The 14,151-nt window shown below is 41.9% G+C and overlaps 1 protein-coding gene across 2 annotated transcripts in view; it reads left to right on the top strand.

The window, feature by feature from the left end:
- The window catches only part of PPM1H (protein phosphatase, Mg2+/Mn2+ dependent 1H), a 133,847-nt gene that overhangs the window by 70,184 nt on the left and 49,512 nt on the right, over positions 1-14,151 (top strand). For both annotated transcript variants that reach the window (XM_068998278.1, XM_068998283.1), the window contains one exon: positions 6,629-6,741. In XM_068998278.1, coding sequence (XP_068854379.1) covers positions 6,629-6,741 — 113 coding nt within the window. The remainder of the gene's footprint in view (positions 1-6,628; positions 6,742-14,151) is intronic.

Here is a 14,151-nt window from a genome sequence, read left to right as displayed (position 1 = left end):
AAAGATCAGTATTGCCTTACAGTGCAGATTTCAGCATGGGCAGTTATTATCAGGCTGAATATATGGGCATGCACTTTACAGAGCCTCGCTGCCCTACCAGAGCAGCAGCAAAGGCTCCCTGGTCCAATGACCCGTAGTTCACATTGGTGTTGGAGTAGTCACTGTAGAGTGTCTGCAGCTCTTCACTGAGGCAGGTTTTGTGGGTGGGTGGGGCATGAAGTACATTCCTACCACCCACTTGACTTGTGTACAGCATGAACAACTGTCAGGAAATCATGACCCTATGGAAACAGAATATCTATCTATTTCCCTATGGAAGCTGATTTTTTTCTCTTCTGTAATTGATGTAGCTCCTCCACATCCTCCCCCTTCACTTCTCCACGTTATTAAAAGTCATTCTTTTCAGGCAGAGCAAAGGTTTGGCCTGCCAGCGAGTACATGTGGATCAGGTCTTGGGAGGTCTGATACTGTTCTTGTTTTCCTTTTTAAAATTTTGTTGCTGTAGTTTTCAGAAAAGCCTCTTATTTGAAAAGAAGGACTGTGAACTATTCAGTGTTTCCCAGTGGTTTTATTTGTTGTCTGAAAAGAAGTATCTGATCATTGTTTTTCCTGATGTATGTGAATTTCGTTCAGTACATGCATTTAATTAGAGACTGCAATTGTTGTTACAAGTAGTACTTCACTTTGAGTTCTGAATAACAATTATCTTTTGCTGGATTGTTCTTTCTTCCCAAGGATGTGCAGGCAAACAGATCCACCAGCTGGGTTTGGACTTGCAAGTGGGTAGGTCCAGGAGCAGCATTCACGGCCATGGCTTAGGCATACTTCATTCGGGGGTGTGTGGGCAGATTTATTCACTATGGGTAGTAGGCTCAATTTCTGCTAGATGAAAAGAAAGAGGAGGATGTAGGAAAATCCATCAGTTTAGCAAACCTTTTCAGAAAGAGAGGACTAGATTGTTCGCTTCTTTGTTGAGAAATTAGGGAGGAGATGACCATGTCCATCCACTGCACCCTAGTGGGTTCAAAGCATGCTTAAGAGGAACACCAATTTCATGCTTCAGTTGGTGTAATTTTGAGGCCAGAAGAGCGCCAGGCTCTGAGAGTGTGACATGATTCTCTCCTGTTGAAACTGTCTCCAGGTGCAGGAGAGATGAGAAGTGGAGTTTCATGAGACTGGGCAGTGAAGGTAACAGCATAGAAGGTCTGTATCAAGTACTCTACCTTTCCTGTGAGAGCAGCGTGTGTGGTACCTGTTGCTGCCTTCCTGCATATGTCTGAGTGATTAGGGCTTTTATTGCCCTGCTTTGTTTTGACTTCACATCTCTGGTAGGTATTCACACAGAAGGCCATCTCAGCTTATAGTCAGAGATCTGACTGGTTGTGAGGGCTTTTATGGCTAGAGTATGACACATGCAGAAACCCTGGATAACTCACTCCAGTTATGGTGTTTAGGTATTCCTTGTATAGCTCATACTAATCTGGTCTCTCTGTTTCTAAACTGAACTAAACAGAACATCTTCCTCCATGTGTCTTTGTTCATTTGCTACAGACCCAATATCTTCATTCCCACTTGCTTTATATTAGAGGGCTGAAGTTCATCATCTGTCTTTGATAAACAAATGACCACCACAATGCAATATAATTTCAGCATTTAAATTTTACAAGAAATCTTATAAAAATGGTCCAATTAAGGAAAGCAATAGAGAATTGAATTGTATGTACTTTAAGCTCTGGGGTGAATTTTGCCCTTATAATTGGTTTAGGCGAAAGAGTGTTTTCTTTCATCTGTGTAAGGGAGCGATTCATAAAATCAACACTTCTGTGTCTCATCTGTGCTTGCAATATTTCATCTTCCTCCTGCCTCTGTTTAACTTCCTGCTAGCTTATACTCCTTGTAGTCTTTGCATGAAGACTTTGGGCCTCTTCCACAGCACATTGTTTAATTAGCCCTTGTTTGTACTGGAACTGGAGGTTGTTGAGTCAGGTCAGTGCAGTCGAGATGTGCAGCGTGTATAAGGGTTTTGTGCCAGCAGAGTGTATCGGTTTACCTGGCACGTGGTGAAAGCTCAAGTTTTCCTGGACACATTGGCAGACTTCTTGGTGTTTTTTCCTGAAATACTCATTGCTGCAAAGAAGTCTTATGAACCAATTGAAAATAATGAGTAGATGAAGACACCTTTTTTTAAAGAGTCCAACCTAACAGGTTTATCTAATGATGGCTTCGTCCCCTTTTCCTGGGAGCATGTAGTATACCCTTATTTTTTTCCCCAACTTTCTTTTGAATTCTAGTTAAGATCTCCCTGGTTTTGCCTCAAGTCTCAAATAAAATGCAATTCTTGGCTTTCAAGAGGCTTTTAAAAATTATTTTTCCTTTTTTTGGTGTGGTTTTCTTTGGACAGTTCTTGTCTAACAAGTACATGCAGGAAAGCCCCGTGGAAAGCTGACACAGATCAAGTCATTGCCTAACTTAGATATTTAACAATCAAACTGTCCCCATTTTGAAGTACATCTATATGGTGTTTTCTGTGTTGAAACTGGGATTAGCAAGTTCGTGCTGTGCTTTCAGATAATTTAGTGCCTAGTCTAAAAAAACAGTAAATGTCAGTAATTGCCAGTATCACAATTGTTCCAGTTAAAAAGAAATAACTAAGCTCAAGTTCTGAAGGTGTCATAAGTCAAATCCTCTCATTTTCATCTGCTGAGTTTTAAAATGTGCATTTATAGATTCAGTTCAAAGGAGCCAGGAGGAATGCTTCCAAGTGCAGTTCCATACTGGACAGGAACATCAAATTATAGTAGTTTCCCTGTATTTAACCTTGTATACATGTGTGATGTATGTATTTGCAAGAAAGTTTAAGGGGAGAGAGCACCTGTTCTACACTGAACCCCATTTTATTTTAGATGGGAAAAAATGGCACAGAGCTGGTCTGTGTGATTTATTGGAAGGTATAAATTTGCATTCGTTGTATGATGATTTTCTTCTTTATTGAGATTTTTTGACTGAGACAAAATCTAGACAGATGCTTTTGCTAGATTGGTGCCATTTTAATCAATTGAACAGTCTTGAGAGAGCGGCATGTGTTGTAACAATTCTCTTTTTTAAAAGTTTCCACTCATATAACCAGTAGAAGTGAGAGTTTAAACAGAATTACAAGCATTTGATATAAAGCATGCCAGGGAGTTAATTTTGTGTGTATGCCTTCTGAAACTTTTTTTTTTAAGCAGATACCTAATACTGTTAATGCTGCTTTCTGTCATAGCAAGATTGAGATCCTGGAGGAAAAGCCCCTGCTCTGAGGATAAATATAGATGAAAAGAGTGTGGGAAGAGTGTGGCCAGCAGGTTGAGGGAGGTGATCCTCCCCCTCTACTCGGCCCTAGTGAGGCCACATCTGAGGTGCTGTGTCCAGTTCTGGGCTCCTCAGTAGAAGAAAGAGGAGTTACTGGAGAGGGTCCAGCGGAGGGCAACAAAGATGATTGAGGGGCTGGAGCATCTCTCTTTTGAGGAGAGGCTGAGGGAGCCGGGCCTGTTTAGTCTGGAGAAGACTGAGAGGGGATCCCATTAATGCACATAAGTATCTCAAAGGCGGGTGTCAATACAATGGTGCCAGACTCTTTTCAGTGCTGCCCAGCAACAGGATGAGGAGCAGTGGCCATAAACTAAACCACAGTAAGCTTCCCCTCAACCCGAGGAAGAACTACTTCACACGGAGGGTGGCAGAGCCCTGGAACAGACTGCCCATGGAGGTCATGGAGTCTCCGTCTCTGGAGACATTCCAAACCCACCTGGTTCCTGTAGGTGACGCTGCTTTGGCAGGGGGCTCGAGTATAGATGATCTCCAGCCGTGCCCAGGGGCGGGGAGCGGCGGCCGCTGCGCGCAGTGTCCGCCAGGTGGCAGGAGCCGCCCGTGCCGGGGCTGCCAGAGACGGTCACCTCTTGTGGGGACGCCGGGCGTGTGCTCCGGGAGCCCGGCCCGAGCCTCGGCCCGTCCCGCGGCTGTCCTGCCGCCCCGCCGCTGCCGGGCTCGGCGCAGAAAGCCGCCCTGCTCGCCCTCACCTGCTCGGTCCGTCGCGGTGTCCTCTGCAGGCTGTGCTCCGCCCTCCCGCATCCAGCACCAGGGAACGGGGGACCAGGCCTGGGGCAACCCTTGGGAATATCTGCCATCACATGTCCCGGCGCGGAGGGTTGAGCTTCAACTAAATTAGCTGCTTCTTCGGCAAAAAAAAAAAAAAAAAAAAAAAGAGCTTGCTCTGAAATAATGGAAAATGAGGAAAGCTTAGTATATACTCTGTCTAGAATGAGCCCCTTTACACCCATAAAGGCTTTAGAGGCATTCTGGGGCTTCTGCCCATGTTTGTACTACTTTCCCAGCACTTCTGTTGTAAAGTATTTCATTAAAAGCCAGTGTCTGTACAACAGAACGAATTGGTAGCATTGGTGAGCTTCATTTTATTTTGCTTTATTTCTCCCCCTCAAATCTTGTTGAGTTGTCAGAAAGCCTTGCCCTCTCTCCTTGCTGCTGAAAAAGAAAATGTCAAGCAAAGTATGTAATATCAAATTATACACGGCACTGAATGTACTCTGACAAGTCATGGTAGTAAATTGAAGTTCTAGGTGGGAGAGCCCAACGACAGCAATGATTCGAGGAAACCCAGTACACAGATCTAGTTTAAGTCAAAGAAATTCTGAAAAAGAGCCCCTAAGGATTATCCATCTTCCCTCCTATAATAGATGCTTCTGAATTCTGCTTATTGCAAGAAATAAATTTTGGTTTAGGCATTCCAGCACTTGCAAAGTGTATGTATGACAGAGCTGAAACAGATGAGGAATTGCACATTGTTTGAAGGTCTTGGAGGATATTATGAACTGTGGAACTGAAGGGTTCTTAAAATTCCTGCCAGTGCTTGGAAAATCCACTGTAGTATTTGTAAGTTTAAATTATTTTGATGGTTAGAAATGACTGGTTCCTTTGAACTCTTCAGCTTAATTTAAAAATATATAGAAACCGTGGGGAGGAGAATACAGCTCCATGGCAGGATTAGATAAAAAGGCCTTTATAACAGGCCCATGTCTGTGACCAAAGGTTCTGCAAGATATGATTTATAGCTTGGGAGTGTTTTCCTCTTGGTCCTCACCACCACCACCCCCGCTTCCCCACCAAAAAGTCGGTGAGTGCAGTAGAACCCGTGTCCCTGTGGCAGCCACGTGCAGTTTCCACACACAGCTGAGGATGGCCCTCTGGGACAGCACCTCGGCACTGTGTTTGTGGCACAAATGGGATGTGCGTGCATCGGCCAGCGAGGAGTCACATTATCTGTGACCAACACTTCAGCCCACCTGCTCAGGAAAGCACCCGAGCGCTGCTGAGTATCCCTACTGCTGCCCCAGGTCACCTTCCTCCCCTGAAATTTGCAGGAGACAAAGCGTGGGATGGGAACCTCCTCCCAGCTCTTCAGATTTTCTATCAAATTGCAGCTGTCATGGTTTGCATTTGTTGAAGTGCTTTTCTTCAGATAAATTTAGCTCTGAAATAAAGCTCTAAATTCCATACCCCAAGGCATGAACAATTTGAGCTGTTTGTTGCTCAGTGCAAATATGAAAATGGCTGAAGTATAGGTCTGTGCATATGCACACACACAGAGGCAAACATATATTCATAATAAAAAACACATAAAAGTAGCCAAGGTTTAGCTGGAAAAGATCTGCCAGTACTTGCAATGGTGACGTTAAATGATGCTCCCTGTTTGAATCCAGTGTTACAAGGACAGACCAGTTGGAAATTGGATTTGGTTCTGGACACAGGAAAGAAGGGTAATCTGTAGCATGTTATTACCTGAAACTAAACTACAGACAGCAGAATTAATTCATTGGCATACACTTCAACATTTGTTTCAAATGTATGGATGAAAGTAGCTTATTTACTCTATGTTCTCCAAGCTTTTTTGAGGCACTGTATGTGTATGTATATGTGTGTGTGTTTATTTATATAATTTTTTCTTTCCAGGACTTTATTGATTGTTGGTGATAAGTATAATTTGTGTCCTCCACTTCTGTGGAGGACTTCTTAATATTCAATATTTCTTGCACTCAGAATCAGTTTAGCATCCACTCATTCCCCGTGTTTCTGAAGGGTAGCCTTGTGGCACGAGTGTATCTTGCTGTTGTTCCTAAAGGCGTATGCCCCACAATCCTAGCATTCCTCTAGGGGACCAGGTATTTATTCATGTTGTAGCTGGTCTCATTAATTATTTGCTGTCTGTGTAAAGCACTCTCCAATTATACCACCAGGTACCTGTTGTTAAGCTTAATTTATCTTTGCCTTCATTGTGCTTTTGCCGTCGCAAATTCTCTTGCATCGCTGAGAGTTGCTGTTTATTCCCTGTACCTGATGTTTTAGTCTCCTGACCTGATTTTCCCAAACATCTTTACAAAAAGTAATAGGTACTCCTCAACTTTCTGTGCTTCTCCCAGCTTGTGTGACCATAGCTGCAAGAAAAGACAGCCAGTGGGACATACAATTTAATAAAGACTATTGTATTTTTATTCTTATTGTATTTTTATTCTTTCATTTTCTCAAACATTAATTGCAATGCTGTCTTTATAGATCTTGTTCTCTTTTCCCACAGGATTTGCAAATAGAGCGAGAGAGGACCGTGTATAACATTTCCGGTGGCTGCACAGCCCTAGTGGTTGTGTATTTATTGGGGAAGCTTTACGTGGCAAATGCTGGTGATAGCAGGTAAGTGTGTTGTCTCTCCATCTAATCCTTCACCCCAAACTCCCCAGGCCTGGTGTTACCGAGTTCCTTAAAAGCAGCCACTATCACAAGATTCTGTTTCTTGGCTGGACACTTAGCACTTCTCACAGAAATGCATGCAAGTGCCAAGGATGGAGTTCCAGTATCTTGAGCAGTGGTTGCAGTCAGGGAAACTTCCGGTCCTGTAGCAGTTTCTGAATGACTTGATGGTTGCAGAGAAGTGGAAAGGTGCTAAAAAGCCATTGAAACAGAAGAGATGTTGGGCGTGTAGTAGAATTGTGTGTTGAACACTGACAAGGTGACTGCATCCAGAGCAGCTGGTAAGGCTGTATTTGTTCTGTAGGAAGTCCTGTGTCTCTTGTTGCCAGGCTTAGTCTTGATAGGCCATTTGGCTTTCAGATTTTCATGTAATTGAAGGTAGTGATCAGTAAGCAAATAGCTGCTACTCTTGCATCAGGGGCAGAGGAGAGGGAGACAGACTATCACAGTATAGGTTTTTTGCTTTTCCTCTTCTAGCTCATGTACTTGTACATTTCTCATAACTGAATGCTGTTGCTCAGGAGTTGTTGCTTTGTTTTATTTTGAAGTTGGGTGTATGATACGCTTTTTCTTTGTCTTCTGATGCTGCTGATGATAGGAGCATACTGGAAATCTCTTACTTGCATTCTTTCCCCGTCTCTAACTCTGCCCTTACCACCATTGGAGAGAGATAATGAGGGTCTTCCTGCAAGACTTCAGACTTCACATGTTTCTTTTGGCAGTGCACTGTATAAACAGGACAGGGAGAATAGTTCCTATGTGATACGAACTGCTGTTGTATTCTGTTCATTAACAGCCAAGTAATTAATGTCTGCAAAGGTACTGAACCATATTGTCTTTAGGTGAAGACTGCTGTGGTTATGTGTTTGTGTTTAATGTTTGTGCACACACAGTTCGTGTTTGTAGTGTGTACACCCACGTACTTACAGAGACAACACTCAAAAGTGAAGGGTTTTGTAGTTTAAACCTAAGATTTTTATTGCCTCTTGCTGGTTTAAACTGTGTAAGAAGTCACATAAATCCTTTGTGCATAAAATTCCTCTGCTTTTCACCTTGGTGATTGTTTTTAAGATGCTAAATTTGCTGTATAGGTTGCAAGTTGTGCACCCAGTTTCTATTGACAAGTGACATATTTGAAACTCCTTTTTGCATCAAGTGTCAAGTGAGCCCTCACATGGTAGCTGCAACGATGTTTGAAGTGATCACCTGTCTTGTCAACAGAACCACTAGCTGAATGACCTTCTATCTCTTCTGCCATTAAATTAGAAATAATCATGTTTTCTTGTGCTATTGTGCTTGAAGTACAGTTGAGTCTGAGTTGGCTAATTTGCTTTATTGCTTCTTAAAAGTGCACTGTGTAAAACTGGCCATGCGGGACTTACTTCTGAGTAGCCTAGTACTTCTAAGATCTTTGTTCCTAAATGACTGGAACTGGCTGCTTCCAGTTCCCTCAGGATTCCTCCTGTGCTCCCTGAGAGCAGCCTCAGCTCAGTTGCAACCTCTGATACCCAAGGGCAAGACAGTCCTGTTGGCAGGGATCTGCAGTGGGTGCCAGAGTATTGGTGTAACTGTAATTAAACATACTAAGTCTTCAAGGAGTTTTGCATGTTCATTAAGTCCACCCAAAACATCTCTTCAGAAAAAGAGGGAGAGCAGGAATCAGAAAGGAAACCGTCAGCAAGATTGGGTGTTATTTGAACCAGAATTCAAATTCTCATTCCTAATATCTTGTAATAAAGTCCCTTCAGATTCAAAACAGTTTGGTTTTGCACTTTCCAAATGGACTTCACTGAAGATCTCTCTTATGCTGAGGAGAATTATCCCAAAATCTTTCATTTTCAGATAAGTCCATTCCTAGACTTTCCTAGCTCAAAAGAAATTTTAAAGCTTTAAAGTGTAGATCAGTTGGTCTGGGTCTTTCTCCCACCAAATCCCCTTTCCCACTTACAGGGAAAAAAACGGTTATTGCAAAACATCCGAGTTGCTGTCATGACAAAAAGGATGTTTTAGGACTAAACAAGCCACTGAGGTTGTCTGCCCACTGCCAGGGTGCACAGTGCATTCCTGTATTTTGAAGAGCCCAGTTATGTAGTCAAGAAATTTTACTTGTGTTAGTTGGAAAAATATGTTCCTTTTTGCTGTCTCATCCCTCATGTGGTCAACTTTGTGGTTTGTACAGATAAAAGGGAGGGCAGTGAGAAATCAATAAAGAAACTACTTCAATAAGTGTTTATCTGCTTTTGAGAAGAAGGGTCGGTTTGTTCTTTCACTTAAATAGGGGATGACTTCTTGTTGCTGTTGGAACTAGATGCCAAAACCCTTAGTTCTTAGTTCCCCTCCTCATTTGTGCCTTTCCCCTCTCCTCATTCTTCTTCTTCCGTCTCTGCTACCCCACTGGAAAAAGCCTGCAAATAAATCAAGTTTAATTTCCCACAGATAGGAGTCAGTGAGAGAAGATTTCGTGTGGGAAATAAACATTTTGGGTTCATGTAAACCTCAGTTATACTGCCTCTCCCCAGGTGAAGGTTAGGTTTTATAATTTCAGAGAACTTCAGTACAGCAGAGTCTTTTAAAGGTGGATTTTGAACAGCTTCTGCTGTTGGAGAACCAAGGTATGTGCAACAAACTGTTCCTATCACAATGAGACTAAGGAAACATTAAGTGTGAGACTTGAATAATAATGTACTGTGTGGTGCCAGCTATACCTCAGACTTATGTCTGTGGTATTCAGTTTATCCACCAAAGCTTCTCAAATCTAATCATTTCATGCCACGTACCCTGGCAGTGTTGTATAGCAGCTGTCCTTTTGTAGTTGATGTGTAATTACATCATGAAAAGACTTTAATTACCATATTACTAAATTACCAGCCAGCAATCCTTTCAGGTTCAGCCCTAGCTCACTTCTGTATGGACTATTAGGCTTCTCCAAGCTGAACACTTTTGGTTGGTGTAAAAGGGAGGAAAAACTGTGCTAATTGTAGGTTTTGTTATGAACTATTATTGAGCTTGATGTTATGGCATCACTAATGTCAATGATATAATTAAACTTCTGCTAACGATGCAATCACAGTTCTGTAATAATTATATGTTAACTGCACATGATACCAGAACCCTACTAAAAATGAGGTGATGTATTCAGAGCCTGATAAAAACAACTTGGAAGGAACTGCTTTCATTCTCTAATGGCTTATCTGATCATTCTTGGACTCTGCCATAAATATATATATAAATACTTGTACAGTCAAAATTAATATCTGAATATCAGCCAAAGCTTTTTCTAATGTTTCTTTGTCTCTCTTTCTTCTTTTCAGTGATTAGCATTGTCCATGCAAGGTTATCTGATTAGGAACTGATAGTGCTATAGTCAGCTATCCAATATATAGTGCTTTTTTGGTGAGCATTGAGGCGCTGTTTTTTGCTTACCAGCAGGACATATTTGCTATGAAAACTAGGCCATTGGAATAGCTGCTATTTTTTTCTTTTCTTTTTTTAATATGGAATAGTAAATCTTCTCTGGTCATTGTTTTAAATAGTGTCATTCAATTCTATATTGCTAAAGTGACTTTTACTTCTAAACTGCCATAACAAGCCTTGTTAATCTTAGTTCTTTTTAGTTTTATGCTCTTTATTAGGATGTTGTTTTATAGCTACTGATGAAGCAGTTGTAAAACAGGGACTTAATGTTTTTACTGATTACTGCCCAATTATTGTATAGCCTCATGCAACATAACATTTGTCTAATATCACTACAATGACTGTAATGCAATATGATCATATTAACCACCTTTGGCACGGGCACTGTTCTGGCTTTTGTGTTGTCTGGTTAAGGAGCTGCTCGGAGCCTGCAGGCGCTTCCATTTTGTGCTGTGCTTGGAGCCATGTAGGGTAGCTGTGCCTTTATCATTATACAAGAAGCAGAATATCACAAGTTGATTTGACTTTTCCATACACCCTGAAACCCTCACTAAATCTGCAAATGGGTTCTTGGGCTTTTTTTGATTTATTGGCAGAACATGGCATCAAAGCAAAGAGCCTGATGTTTCGAAGGCTTCACGGACTTGCAGGGTCACTGAATTTTTTGCTTTGCTTCATCAGCTCTTTTTTATCATCTTTTTGCCTCCTTGCTTTTGCTCCCTAGTACTTATGTTTTCAGGGCATATTCACACTCTCCTTGAACATACATCCTCATGTCCAGAATAGATTTTCTCCTCCTTTTTGCAAGTGTAAAATTAATGCTAAGGCATTTGGGCTTATTAAATGGTAGGAGCTTGTTGAATGAATATTTTTGTGATGGTTTTGCATGGGTGCAGGTAAAGTAACTTCATTGGTACTTCAAGAGACCAGGTGTGGGAGAGTGTGTTTATAACACAGTCTTCTCCCCGTGTAATAAAATAGTGAATTGAAAATTGAATTTGTTTACCATTTCAGTTTTTCTGGATTTGCTGCTTGTGTTGAAGCTTACTACATTTATAGTTCCTCTTCTTTGTCATGGTGCTTGTCAGCTGCTTCCCTCATGGTTAGTTCTTGTTATAGGAAGTCAGATTTGGGGGCTTAATTTGTTTTTATGAAGTAAATGAGAGGGGCATGGAAACAGCTATGTGTCTGCTGACTGGCAGTGTAGCTTAAATAGAATTTCTGAGAAGTCAGTATTGATGATTCTGAGCCATTTTTGTGGTTCATGGTATCTGACCTCTTCCTTGAGGCGGTCCAGCAGGGTTGTTTTTGCCAGAGGCGCTAACACTGTGTAAGGATGGAAACTAAAAAGTGTTCTTATATATTGCTATTGTAGAACTAGTTTAATTTAGTCTTTGGTTTACTGTTTTTCTAGGAAGCTTTAATTTTCTGTTTTTCATAACTACTCATCTTCTAATCTAAATGGTGTGTATTTCCCCTGTTTTCTGCGAGTGGTCTGCCTAAGCCCTCTCTGTCGTCTTACATCTGTGTCTATGTAAACAGCAATAACTGTGCTTCATACTAGAGACTTAGAGGTCACTAGGGGAAAGACTAACTCAGTTACTAAGCTTCTCCAGTCTGCAGTATTTGGGAAAGCATTCTTTTTCATGTCTTCTCCTAAAGATGGGGCAAAGAAAGTTTCAAAACTGAGCAACACACGAGGGCCATGCAATTGGTAGGGATTTCTCTTCGTCCCCTGAAGTTCTCATTCCTCCAGATTCTCAAAAGATGCCTCCCCAGAGGTAAGAGCAACACTTACAGATTGTATGTTGGCTGATCTATGGTACATCCCCTTTTTAGGTTATTATTAATTCTGTGACAGAATCACTTGAAAATAAAAAATGTTAGATCATGTCAGGGCAACAGATAACCTAAGTCTGGTTTGCTCACAGGTCTGTGTAGTGAGGAAAGACTGATTTCAAAGCAAAGCAAGTCTCTGCCATGTACATTCTCCTTCACTGACTGCAGTTTGATAGGTGGATAAGTCTGATCCTGACTAGCCCAAAATGTTGGAAAAGATTAGCCACGTTCAGGAGACATGGCCATGTCCTCTCTTTCTGTTCCCCCTGTCTCTTTTCCTTAGAAGCACGATTTGCAGGCCTGCAGAAAGCCCTTCTCCCCTTTTCCTGCCTGGCCTCCTTCCAGGGAGAAGCGAGAGCACAAGATTCATTGGAATGACAGCAACATCAGATACTGCAGGATTTCTTGCTGGGTAAAGCTTTTGAAGGCACTTCAAGAAACACTTAAGACGAGGTGTGAAGAAAAGGTGTTGGATCAGAAAGAAGTCATTTAACTCAAAGGGCAGTGCTAAGGAAGAGCATTTTCTAGTTATCCAGTGGATGACAAGTTCTAGGTTACTGGCATGTCATATCCAGCACTGACTTGGTAGAAATTATTCATTTGGTAGTAAATGTTTGTAGGCTTTGAAAACAAAACAAATGTCCTACTTCTTTATCAAACTCTTGTTTTTCCTGGAAGAGCGTATGCCTTAGCAATACCTGTGGCAACATTTTCAGTGAGGAATACATTCAGTTAAATCGTTGGTCCTTACCACACAGACATTATCTTACGCTACAGATAATGAGGAAGGAGAAAAATTTTGGCTATTCGAGTAATACCAGTAAACTGTAAAGCCACAGTTCATTGGTATTGGTTTCCAGGAATAAAGAATTCTATTAACTTTAATTCTAGTGGAGTTTCAGCCTTTAAAAATAAAAAGAAAGGCAAAAAAAAAAAAGCCAACAAACTCCAAACAAACTATCTTTTTAATCTGTGCCTTTGTAGCTGAGCACAGAGACGTGCAAGTTCTTCACTGCAGTGTTGCAGGGCCAGGGCCAAGGCATGCAAAGCAGCTTGGGCACCTTGGTTCTCTAGCTCCGATCTGTACTTTGGGAGAGGGGCCAGGGGGAGCACCCCAGGCTTGCTTGGTGAATGTTTCAAAGTCTGCTGTGGTCCTTACTATGTTGAAAAGCTTTTCAAGTCACCTGAATTCAGCAAACTCAAGGCAGCCCAGGCTGTTCAGTCTCAGAAGCAGCTGTGCAATGCTGCTTGAGCCCTGCTCCTGAGACTTTAAGTAATGGCCCTGGTCACTTCTGTGTGGGTGAATGAAGCAGGACTTGGGTAAAAATTCATGGATGAAGAGGAAGCAGAGAGCGTGACTTGCAGTCTGCTTTTACGTCTCGATCCAGCTTGTTCCAGTATCCTGCAGCTGGTGCTGAGTTAAGCAGAAAAGCTGAGGTCAAAGTAGATGTGACTTTAGGTGCTAGAATTCATTCTTTCTTTGTCAATGGTAAGACAGTGAAGAGCAGAGAGGTAAAAAATCCTTACTTCTTCCATCTTACATGGACAGCCATATCCCAGCCATATCACTGGCAAAATAAACACTGGCTTGCACAGCAATGCCTTCGTCCACTAAGCCTAGGTTTAGTTGCCATAGTAACTTGTCTTGGAGATGAATGTGATATCGTGGACAGCGGGGAAAAAGACTGATTCCACTGATACCAGTCCTGAGGCTCAGAGCTGGCCACAGAGATGTGACTGCACTTCTTTGTTCATTTCCCTGGCACGGCTTGAGTAATTGGTGGCCTGGTGTTCAGCCATGATACAGAAACATGGTGGTCTGTCATCATTGCAGCCTTGTACTTAGCTGTGTTCAGATGAAGAATACACTGAAATCATTGGGGCAAAATGAATCCTAAGAGGGCAGTGAATCTCCAGCCTAAGGCTATTGGAGCCAATGGTGGGCAGTTTTTGTGTGCTAGTAGTGTCACTATAAACTGGCTTGTAATAGTTTTCTAGCTGCCAGCTGAAGCCCTTTCTGAAAGATTGATGTGTTGAGATGTAAACTACCAGGAGAGTACACACAATTAATTACAGAGCATTTTAGTTCAATTCATTCAC

Source organism: Aphelocoma coerulescens, chromosome 1A (assembly GCF_041296385.1).
Source record: "Aphelocoma coerulescens isolate FSJ_1873_10779 chromosome 1A, UR_Acoe_1.0, whole genome shotgun sequence".
Classification (NCBI taxonomy): domain Eukaryota; kingdom Metazoa; phylum Chordata; class Aves; order Passeriformes; family Corvidae; genus Aphelocoma; species Aphelocoma coerulescens.
Note: the sequence above shows the minus strand (reverse complement) of the source record. Positions and strands in the feature narration are given on the sequence as shown.